General features: G+C 30.5%; 1 protein-coding gene across 1 annotated transcript; it reads left to right on the forward strand.

Annotated features, from left to right (window-relative positions):
- The first annotated feature begins 12768 nt into the window (after window positions 1-12768).
- On the forward strand, window positions 12769-13875 carry LOC103491999 (F-box protein At4g18380-like). Its single transcript, XM_008452147.3, has one exon. It carries the CDS (start codon window positions 12769-12771, stop codon window positions 13873-13875), a length of 1107 nt encoding a protein of 368 aa, XP_008450369.2.
- Window positions 13876-18442: the final 4567 nt, after the last annotated feature.

The raw sequence follows: 18442 nt of genomic DNA on the forward strand, positions 1-18442 counted from the left end.
TTCGCAAACACACTCATTATTTAACTCTACAATTTTGTGTGTTCTAAAATGGGAATCTACCCCTGTCGTTGATTAAGCCTTGCTGCGGCTGCCACCGACGCTGGAGTTCCATCAGAAAGCATCACAGACTGAAAAGAAAAAATATATATATATTAATGAACATTTTATCCAAAAAAAAAAACAACAATTCATCATCCAAAAGAATGTAACTGATACTAGAAATAAATTCGAAAATACTTTAAAGATCTATTACAGATAGCTATTGAACCTTTCGGATGACAGCTAATCGGCGCTCTTGCAACATATCTAGCCACAAGCAGACTAGATTTGAGCCTGTGAGACAGATGCGGACGTGCAACGGTGGTGGTGAGGGCTGGACACGAACGTGGTCGAAGAAAAGGACTACAGACGGTGGTGGCAAGCACAAAGACGATCGAAGAAAGGGAAGAGTGACAACAGTGGAGGCGGGCACGGGATGGGCACGAGGGATGACTGTGGTGGTGGCGGCGGCGACTGTTCTCAGAAGAAAGGGAACACTGTGAGATGAGAATGAGAAGAGAAGAAGAAATTGGATGGAAGAAATTGTGTGGGTCATTTAGAAAGAGTAAAGTAAGAGAGAGAAATAGTTAGATTTTATTACAAATAAAAAAAATTAAATTAAATTAAAAAGGATTTTTAATGCTGCTTTTCAAAAGGAGGATAAAGCTCCCTCTTTAATGTCGGTTTAAAACCGACATTAAAGCTGCCTCTTTAATGTCGGTTTAAAACCGACATTAAACATCCGCTTTTTAAAAAGCGACATTAAAGCTCATTTTTCATTTTTTCCAACCGACATTAAAGGCTAGATTTCTTCTAGTGTTTGTGAGTCATATCAAGCATAACATTTAAAGATCATAATATTTAGATTTCTAATACTCCATTTTGGTTGTTTGACAGGCCAAGAGGAAATAGGTCGGGTTTACACACCAGAGAACTAATCTAAGACTGTGAGTGACAAAACAAGTTTTGAAAATGATTCTTTTTAAAAAAATTGTTTCTTATAACTAAATGTTTAACGTGCTTGACTACGAGTTTAAAAATAATATATGATTTCTATGTTTAGCTTTCGATTATGAGTTTGGAGCTTAGATTTCATAATGGAATACACATGTTAGCACATAATTAATGAGTTCTTAAAAGCAGTTGAAATGGCATTTGTTTAAGCAAAGCATAGTTTAAGCAAGAATTATTTTAAGAGTTTCGATTTTTCCACAAACAAGCTGAGTAAGTTTGAGTTTATGCAAGGTTAAGATAAACATACATGTTTTAATGTTTTCATATTCTTTATGATATTTCCATTGACTACATGATTGAGATCTTGAGCCTGAGGCTAGATGATACCGTGTGTACATAGGTTACGTTCCATTGTTGACGTTGAGTGTCCTCCATGATAACGATGTTGTCGTAAGTACTGGGTGAGCCCCACTACGACAAAGACGATGGGAGTGCTGGGCAGGCTCCATTACATCGTAGAACTAATTAACGTTGGTTGTACTGGGCGTGCCTACACAACTTAATGAGGTCATGTTAGTTAAATAGTTTATAAATAGGAAATGTCTTGCTAGATTTTATAGATATACGTATTGAATGTTTGAAGGAGACATTTTCTGAAAATATTTATAGATAACGCTGTGCTTGTTAGATTTATAAGTTTTCAAAGATTATCATGAGTTCTGATTTAAAGTTTTAAAGTATTGTCACTCACTAGGCTTTATAACTTACTGTTCCAAAATGTTTTACCCACTTTCCAGATAGAGATCGAGTTCTCGATGCCTGATAGACTGCCTTAGTCTACTGAAGCTTCGATATCGATTGTCAGTATGTGGTTGGAGTTGTGCATAGAGTCTGTTGTGTTATGATTTATATATATGTGTATGATATAGATACTCTACAGTTTGTAAAAGCTTTAGGAGCTACGGTTGTGTAAACCTCTGTTGGCTATGTTTTGGTTAAGGTGTTTCCATGTTTACTTGTGGAATTAGTTATTTCCGGGCTACACTTCATGTATGTATATGATTAGTCTAGGTTCCACTGTGTTGTGTTACATGTATAATAGTTTGTATACTAGATTAGCAAGTTTATCACGTTAATGAATTCAGTAGAGTCGATAGATATCGGTAGAGAAAAGCGTTGTCGGTCGGCTTCACGCCGTTTTTCAGTCTAAGCTAGCAGGTAATTCAGGAGAGGGTGTGACACTCAAGTTGTTTAAAAAATCCAAGTTCCTTAAGGTTCGAGGTTTACAAAACATCACTTTTAAGGATTCAATATAGTTGTTACGTTAGGTAGCACGTCGAAGTGAGTTTACATGTAAGGAGTCAAGGTTTAACAATTCTATTGTTACATTTCTATGTAGAAAGAAAGTCAAATTTGAGAGGTTGGGTTGTTTTGGGTAGTTTGACCGTGGAGTGAGTTTGAAAAGGGGTAAACATTACTTTGAAAGCTTCAAAGTAGTTGTTGCATTGGGCGGCACATCAAAGTTTGTTTATGAGAGAGGGATTAAACGACACTTTGAAGGGTTAAATGTAATTGTTACGTTCAGTGGCACGCCGAAGTGAGTTTATGTGTAAGTTGAGTCTCTATTGTTGGTTACATTTGTAGAAAGAGTGAAAGTTGAGAGATTGGATACTTAGGGGTTGTAGTTTAATTATTGTATGTTCTTAAGTTTTGGTTTTTGGCATCCATGCATTTTGGTTTCTTTAAAGTTTGAATAATGTACTTTAATTTCATGTCATTATAAGTGTGGACTTATTCGAAGATGACATCCAGGACGATCAGAGATGATCTATTTTTTTTTTTTATGTATTTGTTTCCAACAAACATTATTGTAAGACACTTTTTTATATGAAATATGTTATAATTTTATAAATTAAAAATTTGTATTTTAATGTATTTATTAATTTTGTGTTTTTTTCTTTTTGAAAATTTTATTAAATTTTAATTGAATCGAAACCCAAAAAGTACCACGAGGTTTAAAAAAATTGAACATAATAATTGAAAAACAAATAAGTAAACATAATCTCCCGATTCACATAGGTGTGAGGAGTTGTTTACATGTGTTGACATTTTATGAGTGCATCGAGAGAGACTACTCTCGTGCATTACAAAAAGGTGTTGGGAGTTCCTTACCCCCGATATCATGATAAGAGCGTTGAAAGTTCCCTTTTTCCAATGCGCTTCATTTCGATGTTGAGATTAAAGAACTCTCAATGCCTCGATATCATAAAATCCCGACACATTTCTCACAACTCATCTCTTGACGATCCTATATGCTTCAGGAGATCTTCTTTTCTGATGCATTTGAGTATTTATGATGACGCTTTTATTGTGAGACTCGTACCTAAGAAAGATTAAAATTTGACTAAGTATTAAAGAGAAGGCGTTTTGGCATGGATTAGGCAGTAGGAAGCAGACGTTTGAAGTCCATTGCGAGAAGAAGAGTTAAGCGAGAAAACCTTAGAACACGGTTGGGTTTTCCAAAGATTGAGACTAGGTGATAAGAAGTAAGGAAATTAAATTTCCTAAGTTTACTTAATGGGCCACGTGTAAAAGTCTAAACTAAGCATGATTAAGTTAAACCTTAAGTTCACACTTGTACAACTAAGAGTAAGAGCCGGAAATATATTAAGAGTTTAAGTATGACTAATCCTATTTAGGACTAGTATAAATAAAGGTTAAGGTCAAATTATTCAAGGATGTTACTCTGGAAAATCTAAAAAGAAAGAAAAGCTAAGTGCTTGAATTGTTGTGGAAGGACTATGCGAGAAGGAGAAGATCAGAAGCAAATGGAGTCTATGGCTATTAAGTTTCTAAGTTTGTGAGTGTTTTTCTTAAATAGTTTGTTTAAAAGCTTTCTTTTTAAGTTTCTACCAATTTGAAATAATGTTTGATTTACGAATGTTTCCAAATGGTGTTTCAAATTAAAAGTTTATGCTATGAACAAAGTATGTTTTATGTGATTCCAATGATTGTAAAATGGTGGTCAAACCATTAGTCTTCTTCCTATCAATGAGCTAACTATTATGTGCACATAAAGAGTAAAGGTAGACATGTAGAGAAGGCGTGCATGGTGAAATGAGGTCAGACAATGCATAAAAGGTGTGTATTGCGCTTCGGCCTAAGAAACAAGGAATGAATCAGGATATTCTCGGATGTTGTTGATGAGAAGACCATCTTAGTAGTCTAAATACGAGACAATGAGACTTTGCATAGAGAATGATTCAAGTTTTTGGTGAAAGGAACATGTTTATGACTAATGTGTAACTATGTAAAATGTATATTTATGTGATATGATATGTTTATATGAAGAGATGTGCTTAAGAAATTTATTGTAAAATAATGACATTATGAAAGGTACTTCCTGAAAGGTTTTCTTAAAACCTCGCTTGTAAGTCTTTTGACTTATGTTTTAAATTTTCACCTTTCAGGTTTCTGGCATTAAGACCAAGTAAGGAAAGGGTAAGAAGCTACTAGGCGAGAGGAGACTACTAGGTGTTTTGTTTAACTATGTATTGTTGTAAAGTGATATAGAATGCTTGGTTAAAGTAAATAAAAGGAATGTTTTAATCTTACTTTGTTCATAGCCTAATGTATGAATTGAAGTTAAGTTGTAAGGTTATCAGGCGATTAAACAAAGCTTAAGAACCTTAAGATGAGCATTTTGGTGTTTAACGCGTCAAAATTCTCAAGGTCATACCGCATCTCGTAGATGCTTGCGGGGCAAGGTGTGAAATTTATGCGTCGAGAGTCACTATTTCTTATAGTGAATTCTACATCTCAAAAGATTGTTTCGAAGTATTGATTGTGCTAAAAATCTGATTTGGCTGCTAACGATCAAGTAGTTGATGGAAAATTATGACATTTTGTAAACTCTCCAGCTTGGAATTAATTACTAGATTTTAATTGGTCAGACTTTGGTTCTGAACCTAGGAATATTTGTTTAACATTGTTAGCTGATGGAGTAAACTCATATGGTGAAATAAGTTCTACATATAGTTGTTGACACATAGTGATAGTTATTTATAATATTTTCACCACATGGTTATGCATGAAAAGAAAGTTTGTGGTGTTATCAATGTTGATATCGGATCCAAGGCAACAAAGGGATGACATTGGTACACACTTAGCACCACTAATTGATGATTTAAAACTCTTATGGAAAAGTAGTGTTGAAGATTATGATGCTAATCGAGAAGAACTATTCGATTTTCTGTTGTTTTGTTGTGGACAATAAATGACTTTACTGCATATGAAAATCTTAGTGGATGTAGTGTGAAATGGTATAAGACATGTCTAATTTGTGAAGATAATACGTCGTCTATAAGATTAAAATATGGAAAGAAAATGACATACCTTGGACATCTAAAATTTCTAGCATGCAAACATTCATACCTAAGAAGTCATTTGATGGTGAAAATGAGCTTAAAACAATTTCAGAACCTCTATATAGAGAGGCCATATATTCAAGAATAAAAGATCTTGAATTTCTAATAGGAAAGAAGAAGACAAAAAAGATGTCCAGTATGGTGAAAATGAGCTTAAAACAATTGTTTCTGATTACGATAAAATTTGTGCTCCCAAAACATGTCCAGTATGCCATCACTTAGTGTATACTTTTCAATTTGATATGTTGTAAATTCGTTGATGTGCAACAATAGGACAAGTTGGAAAAAGATATTGAAGTGACTATTTATCTGTTAGAGAAATATTTTCCTCCTTCATCTTTCACCATCATGATAATCTCATAGTACACATTGTTAAAGAAGTTAAACTTTATGGGCCTGTATATCTAAGATGGATGTATCCCTTTGACAGATACATGAAAGTTTTCAAAAAATACATGAGAAATGGACATCATCTAAAAGGTTGTATTGCAAAAAGTTATATAGTAGAAGAAATAGACATCATCCAGAGGGTTGTATTGTAGAAAGTTATATAGTAGATGAAGCTATTGAGTTTTGTCCAAACTTTTTATCTAGGGTAGATCCTATAGGGCTTCACATGGACAAATTAGATGCATCTTTACACAATTCAAGCTTTGGTATACTATTGTCTATAGAAGTTTCCTTCACACCTGAACAAGATCTTCTATACCAATTAATGTGCAGTCATATATAGAGTAAGCTAAGTTTCAATGATCTTGTCTTATGTTTTTCATTGAATTTTATGATATAAACCTAACTATATATTATAATGTTTCAATGTTCAAGTAAACATATGGGAGTATTGCAATTGAATTACCCAAATAAGGTTGTTCATAAAATATGGATTCAAGAAAAATACAATTGAACTTTCATATCTTGGTTAAGAGAAAAGGTAAAATTCAAAACTTACTTACCGATAGTTTTTTATGGTCGACTTTTTAATTATATTAAGGTACTTATCATGGTAGGTTATATATGAGATTGAGATAGGAAATGTTGAAGTTTCAAATAACTTGAGGTGGAAGCTCATGGCCCTCATCCTTTTGTTATTAGTTATAATAGTTACCTTATTAATGGATGTTGCTATCACATAAAGTCTTATGATAAGGATCTAAGTCTACAAAATAGTGGTGTTAGTTTAGTGACGAAAACAATGCAAGTGTCCAGTTCAATAGATAAAAACTCCATCATTGGACACAACACCTAGGAAGTTAGAGTTCGTAACCTATGTAGTAGATTAATGGCTTCACAACAAAGCCAAATCGTCTTGGCTCCTTTTTTATCTAGGATAAGTAATATTCTACTAATCAAATCATTAAAAGTATTGCAATAACAATGAAACAACCTACTTGTATTCTATGTAATGGTCATTGGACACTTCTAGCTATTAACACATATAATGAGACAATATATTATATTGACTCACTTCGAACAACATCTAAAGTAGATATTAGAATGTAACAGACACATACGTTAACTTCTTTCATATGATGTTTTTCGTCTTAAAGTTCATTTTATTTTAAAAGTATAGTTGTTTCTTGGCAATATGGCTATTACAATCTTTTGATACCATAAAAATATTCAAAAATGTCGAAAACAACCAATATGGAAAACAATGAAGACAAGTGTAAAAATATTTATTTATTAATTAAAAGTATACATATATAGGCAATTTGCACATATTTTGGTAATTTATGTATTACAGTGTCTTTTACAAGTCGAAGCACTAAATGCGGGTACTATGTGATGAGATACATGAGAGATACAATCACTAAAGGGAGCATAGTAGTCATAGATTCGGTATGTTGTGCTAATGACTATCTACATTATTTTATACAATTAAAAATATAGCTTTAGTATTTTGGGCTTTATACTAAATTGATAGAAGGAGCTCATACAATCAATTTGAGTTAGATGAGGTACAAATGGAGCTAGCTAATTTTTTGGGTGGACACATTCGATGGTGATTAGTTGATATTTTTTGGGTTAGCTTGTTGGATATATTTATTGGTTTGAAGGGTAGAATGTTGATATGATGAGCTTTGAAAATATAGTTTTTTGGATTAGGCATATATATTTTGTTGATATTAGATAAAAGTGAATCAACGTTGATATAGGGTAGAAAATGTTCTATGCTAAATTTTTTTGATAAGTTGTTTTTTGAGCTAGGCATATGTTTTGTTCATATATTGCTAAATTTAGGTTGTTATATTACTACAAGAAATAACATATACGATAGCTAACACATGCTATAATAGACTTTTTATAGCCTTTTTCAAAACTCGTGACAGCCCAAGTTTTTTAAAAGTCTGGGATATTTTATAGTCTTTTTCCGAAGCTATAATGAGTGCTATCATAGAGTTTGAAGATATAGCTTATACATGTTGCTATAAAAACATTTGATAGTGTTTTTTATTAGAGCTATAATAAGTTTATATAGCTTGAATAAAGTGTTATCTTTTACATATAATAGCCTTTTTTCGACGTTATAATATAGTATTTATATCTATAATTTTCAGCTATAATATAGTAATTGTAGCTATAATATTAAGCTATAATAATGCTATTTAATCATTTTAAATTATTATAATAATTATAATAACCTTTTGATATCATTTTGTTTCTGGCTATATAAATCTTTCTATAGCTATAACTTATGGCTATGAAAGAGGTAACGTTTTTCTCAAAAATAATTTTTGAATTAATTAACTTTCATTCATAATGTATTAAAATTACAAAATAAAGTAGTCATTCTAAAGGGAAATTTTTATGAAGGTACCAAAACACCAAACTATTTACGGCCCGTGTAACAAAGCCCATAAAATTAGCCATTTTTTAAATATTCCAGGTTTGTCCTTTCGTCTTGTTCTCCTTCTCGCTGCGATTTCTTTCATCGTCGTCCTCCTCGCTGCGATTTCTTTCATCGTCGTCCTCCTCGCTTCTAAGGATACTACCGAATGAACAGAAGTTCATAGTTAGCTCAGGATTAAGATCAAGTTACCTAGGTCATCATAATTGAAATAGTCAGTTTGTAGTTCACGATGTTATAACTAAAAGTGACTACTTCGTGGTTCTAGTCTTATGTAAACCATTTACATAGGACGCCCTACTCCCATGTCTCTACATGAACGATTCAGGATTACATCGTTTGTACTAACTACGGAGTGGGCCACATTCATAGTGTTTATCCAAAATAAGGCGCCCAACCTTATTCATACACTATAGACTATTTGGGTTATTAACTTGAACTTAATCCATGTTTATGTCTCTACATAAAGTTCAAGTGTATTTAACAAACTCATTAAAATAGCCTCGGGACCTTAATTTATTGGTTTTAAGATTATAGCATTCAATAATAAATTTTATTGAATCAAATAACAAAGTATGAGTTTTAGGACACAAATTCCAATACTATGACCATTAAGTTTGAGGATCATGTTATTGTGCTCAAGTCTTTCTCATTAGTATTTTCTTTTTTTAGTTAGAATCTTAAATTTGAATGTTTACTAATTTAAAATTGTTAGCGATAGACTCCTGTGAATTTAACATGGAGGTAATAACAAACATACATTATAATTGAAACAAATTACAAATAGATACTATGAACATTACACAATACTACGATATGATATAAAACAGTCTAACAATTGATAGTTATTTCTTAAATAAATTCGAGTATTGAGAAGGTATAGTACAAGGAAAAAGCGATTATCAATATCATATAGAAAATGCACAGTATAGTTCATACCATAATTAAAAGAAAACTAATTAACAAGTTGTATTGTGTTATAAAAGGAAAAAAAAACTCTAAAGACATACAGTGTATTATTAATTATTTTAACATTAAAAACAAATACATTGGAATTAAAAGAAAATCAACAAATAAACACCAATTAAGAAGAAAACACGAACCACTACAGTGTAGTTCATAATACTCTAAACTCATGTATTCATAATCAATTCAATGAAAAATCAAATAAAAAAATGAATTAATGGATAAGAAGAAGCCCTGACAATTTGAAAGAGATTGGGTACTTTTTTAGAATTCAAATCTTTACGAGTTAGATTGTAGAAGAGCAGTTCTATTTTTTAGTACTCAGAAAGATTTGAGAGAGAGAGAACTTCGAAAACATTTATAGCTTGTTTGCCTAACCTCGAATCATTCAGTTAAGTTTCTAAACTAGAAAGGAAGAAGAATACTAACCTCAAATCATTGGACGACGACGAGTTCCCTTGTAGAGATGATTTCGAACAAAAACAAAGAACAGAGGTGGCCGACGATGAAGAGATAGATGAGATGAAGACGTCTTGTCGAACAGAGACATGAACAGAGAGACGACCGACTATCCTAAGCTAGGTAAGTTAGAGTTAGATGAATATGACCAGCCAATGAAGAGAAGAGATGAGATGAGATGAAGATCAAATCGATTGAAGTGAGATGAAGAAATCGATGATGAGATGCGATGAGATGAGAGTCGGGCAGCTATCTTGAGTTAGATTTGAGATGTGATGTGATGAAATGAGATGCGCAATGACGAAAGGATGAAAAAAATTTTGGAGGGCTAATCGCGCGCTTATTATTCTAAATTAATTAATATTTTTTTCTTTTTCAATAGCTCAATTTGAAATGGGATATCTTGGAGGGCTATTAAAAGTCCAATATGTTGTAGTGTAAGTATGTAATTATTTTTTTAGGTCTTGCTAAATTTAGGTTGTTATAAGTATGTAATGACCAACTATATGTATGTTTATGGATATCTATGCAACTTGTTAGTTCTTTGATGGAAAATTCGAGTTGATTGAAGAAACTTAAATAGTTTAATTAATATGTGTAGTTTAGCAAGATTGATGGAAACATTAAGGTTTTACTTATATTGTTTGGATTGGTCATGTGTATACAAATAATTAACTAGGAAAAACGTCAAGTAATGTTGTTTTTGTAGTAGTGAACAAATAGAGAAATTAAAATAATATTTTAACAGAATTTAATATTAATTTATTTACTTTGAGTATGATGGAGGAGTTGATATTTAAAATCATTGGTCACATGGTATTAAAAAAGTCAACTCAAAAGTCAACGTTTAAAGAATGAACCCAAGCAGTCCACATACGTTTTTTTCACTTCTTCTTTGAAGTTTCCTAATACCAACTTTGTCAACACAAGTAAGTTTCCTTTCTTTGAATTTGTCAACCCAACAAAAACCACATCATGTTAAACTACCATGTAATTTCTCTAACTTCAATTTTTTATATTAATCTTTTAATCATCTTTTTAATAATGTTCCTATTTTTTATCTTGAAAAAAAATATCAATTAACATATTCGAATTTTATAATTATATCAATTTAAATACTAAAAAATATATATGTACTACAATTCTAAAACTGTGTTAGGTTTATCGATTTTTTATTATACGATCGTTTATTTTTTTTATACAATAGTTTAGATTTGTCTACACGATCGTTTAGATTTGGCTAAATGATTTTTTTTTTAATTCTTTTGCTACACGATCGTTTATTATTTTTATACAATCATTTAGATTTGTCTACACAATCATTTAGATTTGTCTATACGATCGTTTAGATTTGGCTAAATGTTTTTTTTTAATACTTTTGGTACACGATCGTTTAGATTTGTCTACCGATGATTTATTTTTTTACACGATCATTTACATTTGGCTACTCCAATCTGAATGATTTTTTTCAAGATTTTTATACACGTTTTTTTAAATTTGCTATTTTTTTGTACACGGTTGTTTAGATTTTGTTATCCAAATTCAAGCGACATAAAAAAAAGAAGAGGGAAAAAAGAAAGATAATGGAAAGAAATCACAACGAAAAAAAAAAGAAAAAAGGAAAGACAATGGAAAGATTAGACAACGTAAAAAAATCAAAAAAGAAGAAAGACGAAAAAAATATTGAACAATGTAAAAAAGAACAAAAAAAGACATTGAAAGAAATCGCAAAATTAAAAAAGAAAAAAGACAATGAAAAGAAATCGCGACGAAAAAAAAGAAGAAAAGAAGAGCGACGATAGAAAGATTTAACGATGTAAAAAAAGAATTGAAAAATAAGAAAAATTATGGAAAGAAATCGCAGAAAAAAAATGAGAGGAAAAGAAGAAAGACGATGAAAGAAATTGCAAGAAGAAGAATATGAAAGAAATCGGAAGAGAAAGATACGATTTCATCGCGAGGAAGAGAAAATGATGAAATGGCAAACTTGGAATATTTAAAAAAATTGACTAAATTTATGGCCTTTGTTACACAGACTGTAAATAGTTTGGTATTTTGTTAAGTTTTATGTCTAGTTTCCATTTGATCCCTAGATTTCTAAATATTACACATTTAGTTCTTAAGTTTTGAATTTGATTTTAATTTAGTTTCTAGGTTTCAAAATAGGTGTGTGTTTAACTAATTCATTTTTTAAGTTTTTTAAACAAGAAACCAAACCTTTTCTAAAAACAATGAAGAAAAATGCAAAATGAAAAAAATATATATTTTTTGTTTTTTAAAAATATGAAAAACATTTTTTGTTTTTCAGAAAAAAAAAAACAAAATTAGTTACCAAACATATATGACATTTGTTTTCAATAAACAAAAAATAAAAAATAAAATTCAAAAAATAGAAAAAACAATTACTAAACTAGGTCTATAATTTTTATCTTTGAGAGTTGAGTTTTGTTTTAAAAACGTATCTAGGTTTAGAAAAGTTACCATTTTTACTTCAATCAATCAATTTTTGTTTTAATTTGATTTCTAATTTTATGCCTCATCTTTTTATCAAATATTCACAAATTTTTTAATTATTAAGTGAAATTCTAAACATAGATTTTCAAATATAGAAGAAAAAACACTATTTATAAAGTAAAAAATATCAAATTTTCGATGAAAGTATATTTTTTATTTATTTTTTTATGGTTTGGGTTATACGTGAAAATATAAGAAAAAGGCAACAACTCCAAATTTAAAAACCAAATTAAACAAGTCTTAAAATGCCCAAGGAACACACAACTTGTCTTCGTAACTCCATTCCTCGTGGAAGAGATATGTTTCCACATTTTGGCACAGTCAGCAAATCAAATCAATCCATGGGAACCCAAACTCAAACTCAAACCCACACTCAAAACCCACGGACTCCCTTTCTCTCTCTATAAACCCATTTTTAAAACAAAATAATAGTAATAATAATAATAATAATAATAATAATAATAATAAAACTAACAGTTATAACCCCACCCTATTTCCTCTTCTTCCTCCCCAAAATTCCTCACCAACACCACCAAGAATCAAGATCATCATACTCCTCTCATGGATCCAACCAACAATCAACTTCAATTGCATATTCCAATTCCAATTCCAATTCAAAATCAACAACAAGACTTTTTTGATCTTCTACCCGATTCAATTCTTCATCTCATCTTCACCAAATTGACCCACGCTCCCTCCCTAATCCGTTGCCTCACCGTCTCCAAACGCTTCGCCTCTCTCATTTCCCAATCCGATTCCGTTTTCCTCTCCATTCCTCCTCTCCTCCTCATTCCCAATCCTAAATCCAGAACCACTCCTCCCTCACTTAGGTTTTTCTTTCGTAAGTTCCTCTTTAATCCTTTTCGTTTTATCCGCCGTCTCATTACTCATACTTCCCAATCCACTTCCAGATTTTCCGATTGGTACTACTGGCCAAGCGTTGCCTTGAAGGAATTGAAAGGACTCAAGTCCCTTCATATTGAACTCCCTTGCTGCGGCGATGAAATCGGATCCAATCACAACGGCGGTGCGTTGCTGAAATGGAAAGCCGAGTTCGGTTCCCAATTGAAGACTTGCGTTGTTCTTGGAGCATCCTCTTTAAGAAGAAAATCGGTTGTAGAATCTGAATCATCAGAGGTTAAAGCAGAAACAGAGGAAAACAGATTACATTCGGAATCGGAATCGGAAATGGGAGATGGAGAGCTTAAATCAAGAATTGTATGGACGATTTCATCGTTAATTGCGGCTTCCATGAGACATTATTTAGTGAAACAAATGGTGAATGATTTTCCGTTGCTAAAAACTGTGTTGATTACGGATTCAGCGAAACAAGGGAGGTTATGTATGGAAGAAGAAGAAGTGATGGAATTAAGAGAATCGATGAAGTTGAGTTCAAGTTCTTGCGTAGAGAGGAGTGTAATTCCAGATCTGAAGATGAAGATGTGGTATGTGCCGGTGTTGGATCTGGCGGCGGCCGGATTTGTAATGACGGCGGCGACGTTGGTGGTGATTAAGCCGAGTGGTGGAGGAATGGGATTGGATGGATTAGAAAGAATTGGCGATGAATTTGATAGTGAAGATGGGGAGAAATTTGGAGTTTATGGAGAAGCTGTGAGGAAATTGATGAAGTTGAAAAGGAATTATGCTTTGGAGGTAAATTCCTTTTGATTGTGAAGAAACTCAATTTTTTTTAACAAATTTGTTCCATTTTTTTTGGGGGCTTTTTTCTTTTTTGTGTGTGTAGAAAATTGATGTAAATTTTGATAAGCTTTTTAATTCAGTGGGTAGGGTTTTTAGTAATTTTAGATTATTCTTTTAAGTACATGATGATGATGAAATAAGTTTGTAACATAATCCAAAAATTCATGTTTGCATAAATGTTTGGAGTCCTATTTGTAATATAAATTACAAAATCTTCAATCAAACACTTTTTTTTGTCTTGCCTTTCATTTTACATTTCAACTCCTCAAACAATCCTCTCTTTTTTTTTTTTCTTTTTTTTTTCTTTTTTTTTTTTGCTTCATTTGGGTGGTTTGTTAAAGTTAGGTGTTGAATCTAATTGTGGAGTAATTTTCTTGAAAATTTCAAGATCAAAGTGATATTAAGCCAAAAAATTTATGTAATATGATGATTCAGAAAACATTCATAAATATTGTACTTATTGTTTCCCAATTTCCTAATCACATTTTTATTTTTTTTGAAGTAAAGTTTTGAATTCTTTATCTAATCCATGACAAAAACTGATCTTGTGTATTACTTTATATAAACATCTTACGATATTCCACATCTTTTTCATCAATAATACTAATAAAAAAAAATTTTGTTTTTTTAATTTCTAAATTTAACACGAGTTTTAAAAATAGACATTTTTAATCCCCAAATTTACAGAAATACATTTATTTCATTTGGTTATGAGTTTAAACGTACATTTTTAGTCTTAAATTTTTAAAAATTGGTTTAAAAAAAATAATTTTATATTTTTATTTTAGATAATTATATAACATTTTAAATGAAAAGTAAAAGTTATATCCTCTTTTAAAAAAATTTAATTTTAGATATCATATAATTATTTTAAAATTTATAAACATGGTTTTTAAAACTTAGGGACTTGAAAAAAAAGTACATTTGAAAGGATCAGAAACTAAAAACACAGGTACATCAAAACAACTTTGAAAGTAAAAAGTAGTAAAAGAAGGCATTTATTTCTATTAAAAGTAAGGTCAACACCACTAAATAATATAGTAAAGTATCTCTAATTTCACAAAAATGCACCGACAAAAGAATGGGCGGTGATCTTGTGTATGGGCAGCAGATATTGTTGCTATAGGGTATACAACTATTTGCATCTCACACTCTACTATGGTTGTAACTTGTAAGAGCAATGACGAGTACACCTAACTCTATAACTATCATTTACTTCAAAAATGATATATATAATAAAAAATGTAAATAATATTAATAAATAAATAAGAAATTAAGAAAATTTGAAATTCTCAAAATTCTCCACTTTCCCCGGCTTATTTGGATTTCTCTCCAAGCTTGACGTGTCTTATAACAATTCCACCAAAAGGTGGCAATTTGACAGACACATGACACATATGTTGGATGACTAATGAGTTAACATGCAATTATGGCCCTAAGCACACTAATGGACATCTAGTTATATTAATAGTATTTATAATACTACTTCTTAGATGCTCATTGCATATATGAAATATGTCTCGTTAAAACCTTATTAGGAAAAAAAACCCAATAACAAAAAAATTCTAGTGAAGGAAAAATAGTACACATTTGATATATACTTATAAAAAATAAAATTTACTCTCCCTCATGACATAACATCACTTGAGATTTTTGAGTCGCCGCATTCCAATGTTGTGCACCAACTTTTCAAAGGTTGCGGTAGGTAGTGATTTTGTAAATAAGTCTGTCAAATTATGCTTTGAACAAATCTATTGTACTGTGTTGTTGTCATTTTCTTCGAGATCATGAGTAGAAAAGTTTCGACGAGATGTGTTTTATTATATCACCTTTAATATAATCTCTTTTTATTTGAGCTATACATTTCGTATTGTCTTTGTACAATGTTATTGGGAGGAATTTACTAGAAGATAAACCACATGATTTCCAAATTCTAGGAAAATTCTTTAGAGCATCCACTAAAATAAGATATATGTGCAAGGCCTTAAAGCACGGACAATTTTAGAACTTCACTCGAATAATGTTGTGTCTGCAATCTTGCTAAAAGTAAAGTTTAAAACCATAAGTTACTTTACAATATTCTAAACTATTGATACTACGTAAAGGTTCAAGTCCTTTGACACCTTTACTTAAGCACAATATTATAAAATAGACACTACTCGATGAAAATGTTTTAAAAAATTTTCAAGTGGAGGACTGATAGTAAAAAAATTTCAAGTAGGGGATTGTTGATGAAATTTTTTGAAAATGTCATTATTACAAACATCCAATTGTGATTTTGGAAAGGAGAAAAGATAAGCAAATAAGTGTGTTGACATCCAAGGAGAGATGACTAGGCGATTAGATATGATAATCTCCACATGCAAATTGCTATTTAAGGCGAGATGACTAAGTGATTTGCTATAATCTTCACGCACATGCCACCATTCTAGGGGAGATGGCAAGGTGAGATCAGATGTAATAATGATATTATATTTGTATCTTTTAATACAAAAATCAAACGTTATAATTTCATTTTATATTCAATTTCCAACGTTATCCTCCTTTAGTTACAAACGTTTTCATAATTAAAACTCCCTATTTAATTACCAACATCTCTTTTATTCTCCTCCATTATATACAAACAGTTTTTTTTTAAACTAAAACAATCCTTGATTTTCAATATCTTTTTTTATTTTGGATCACTCAAAATAAAATTATTTGAGTTTCTTGAACTTAAAATTTATTTTTCAACGGTACATTTTATTTTTCAATAGTGCAAAAAGATCATGATGAAGACCTATATATGCACATATAAATAAGTTTGATTAAAAAGGCCAAAATTTTAAAAGAGTGTGGTTTGAAATCCTAGAAAGTATATACCTAAACAAATTTAATATGATTTGTCTCCGACGGTCTAATTAACTTAAATACAAAGTAATAGTTGTAAATGATTATCTTTTAAAAAACTTGCAAATGCGTTTCAAGCCACAACTCAAGATTTTAGTTTCAATCCTCACATAAGACGTTGTATGAGTTTTACAATTTGATTAAACCAAACGTAAAATCTAAAATTACATATAATTTAACAATCAATTTGCAAACACATAAGTTACATATATGATTAAAGTAGAGTAACCACATTATTCTTTGAACTTTATGTTTAAATTCAAAAAAAAAAAAAAAAAAGAATGATGGTGGTGAGAATATAAATGATGAATACACCAAATACATACATATGACAAAATAATCAAAATTAAAATACTCACTGTATTTGAACAGGATTCTAAATACCTCAAAACTGTAAATAAGATTCCAGCAGGTCTTTAACATGAATCAAAACCAATTTTTACACAATCTCCAAAATGGTAAGATTCGTGCTAATAACATATTATAAAATAAAGAACAATATGAACAGTAATAACAATAAATCAAAACAAATAAAGCAAAACAAAGAGAATGAAGTAGAAGAGAAAAATGGAAGAATAACAATTGAATTCAATTGCGGTGCCTTTTACAAAGGCACCACAATTATAGGACATGTGATTATATATGTTAGAATATAGAATTCAATAGGTTGAATGTTACCATTTAGAATTGAAGGATATAGCTATATAATAATTGATAACTTAGGTAGATTATGAATATCTACCTTCGTAATATATAATTATATTTTATAATAAAATAAAAGTATTATTCTTAACTAAAATTTGAATTTATATATAATTGATGTTTCAATTATGTTGTAAAAATATTCAAATACATTAACCACAATTATTAGACACAAAATTATATGTTTACAAACTTATTGTACATTTTCAAAAGATAAGATTCCATTAATAAAAAAATTGAAATATAAACTCAAAAAAAATTGATAAAGAAAATCTCACAAAACTAAACTTATAATTTAGAGATATTTTCAAAACTATAAAAAAGCGATAACGTATTTATATTATATAGAACAATTCCGAAAATGAAAAAAAGCTAAGAGGCCCACCATGTAAAATACCAAAACTGTCCAGTCAACCATGCGCGTAATATATCTGGTAATGGGATTTGGTACACCATCGTTTAATTAATTTGGTACACGTTTAGATTTGGCTACCCAATTTTTTTTTTAAATTTTGGTATACACACGATCGTTTAGATTTAGGGTTCCAAATTTAAAAAAAATTTCAAAATTTGGTATAGGATCGTTTGGCTACATTAAAATCTATCAATGCCAAATCCTATATCAAATTTCAAATTTTTTTTTTAGATTTAGAACCTTTCCAAATCGATATTGTAGCAAAATCTAAACTATCATATACCAAATTTTGAAAAAAAAATGGTATCATGTAGAGAAATATATTACATCCATTATTGAAGGAACATTTTTTATATTTTACATGTGCATCTATAGATTTTTTTCATTTTCGAAATAATTCTTTTTTATATTCTTGAAAACATACCATAAAACATTATCTTCCCTGTGTTCAATCTCGAATTAAGAAATTGACATAAAATAAAGTTTGAAAAACGTGAACAATGTGCGAGCATAACTCACATACATTGT

Source organism: Cucumis melo, chromosome 2 (assembly GCF_025177605.1).
Source record: "Cucumis melo cultivar AY chromosome 2, USDA_Cmelo_AY_1.0, whole genome shotgun sequence".
NCBI lineage: Eukaryota > Viridiplantae > Streptophyta > Magnoliopsida > Cucurbitales > Cucurbitaceae > Cucumis > Cucumis melo.

Excerpts from the sequence above, each read along its gene's own strand:
- LOC103491999 (XM_008452147.3), top strand. The coding sequence starts at position 12,769 with ATGGATCCAACCAACAATCAACTTCAATTGCATATTCCAATTCCAATT.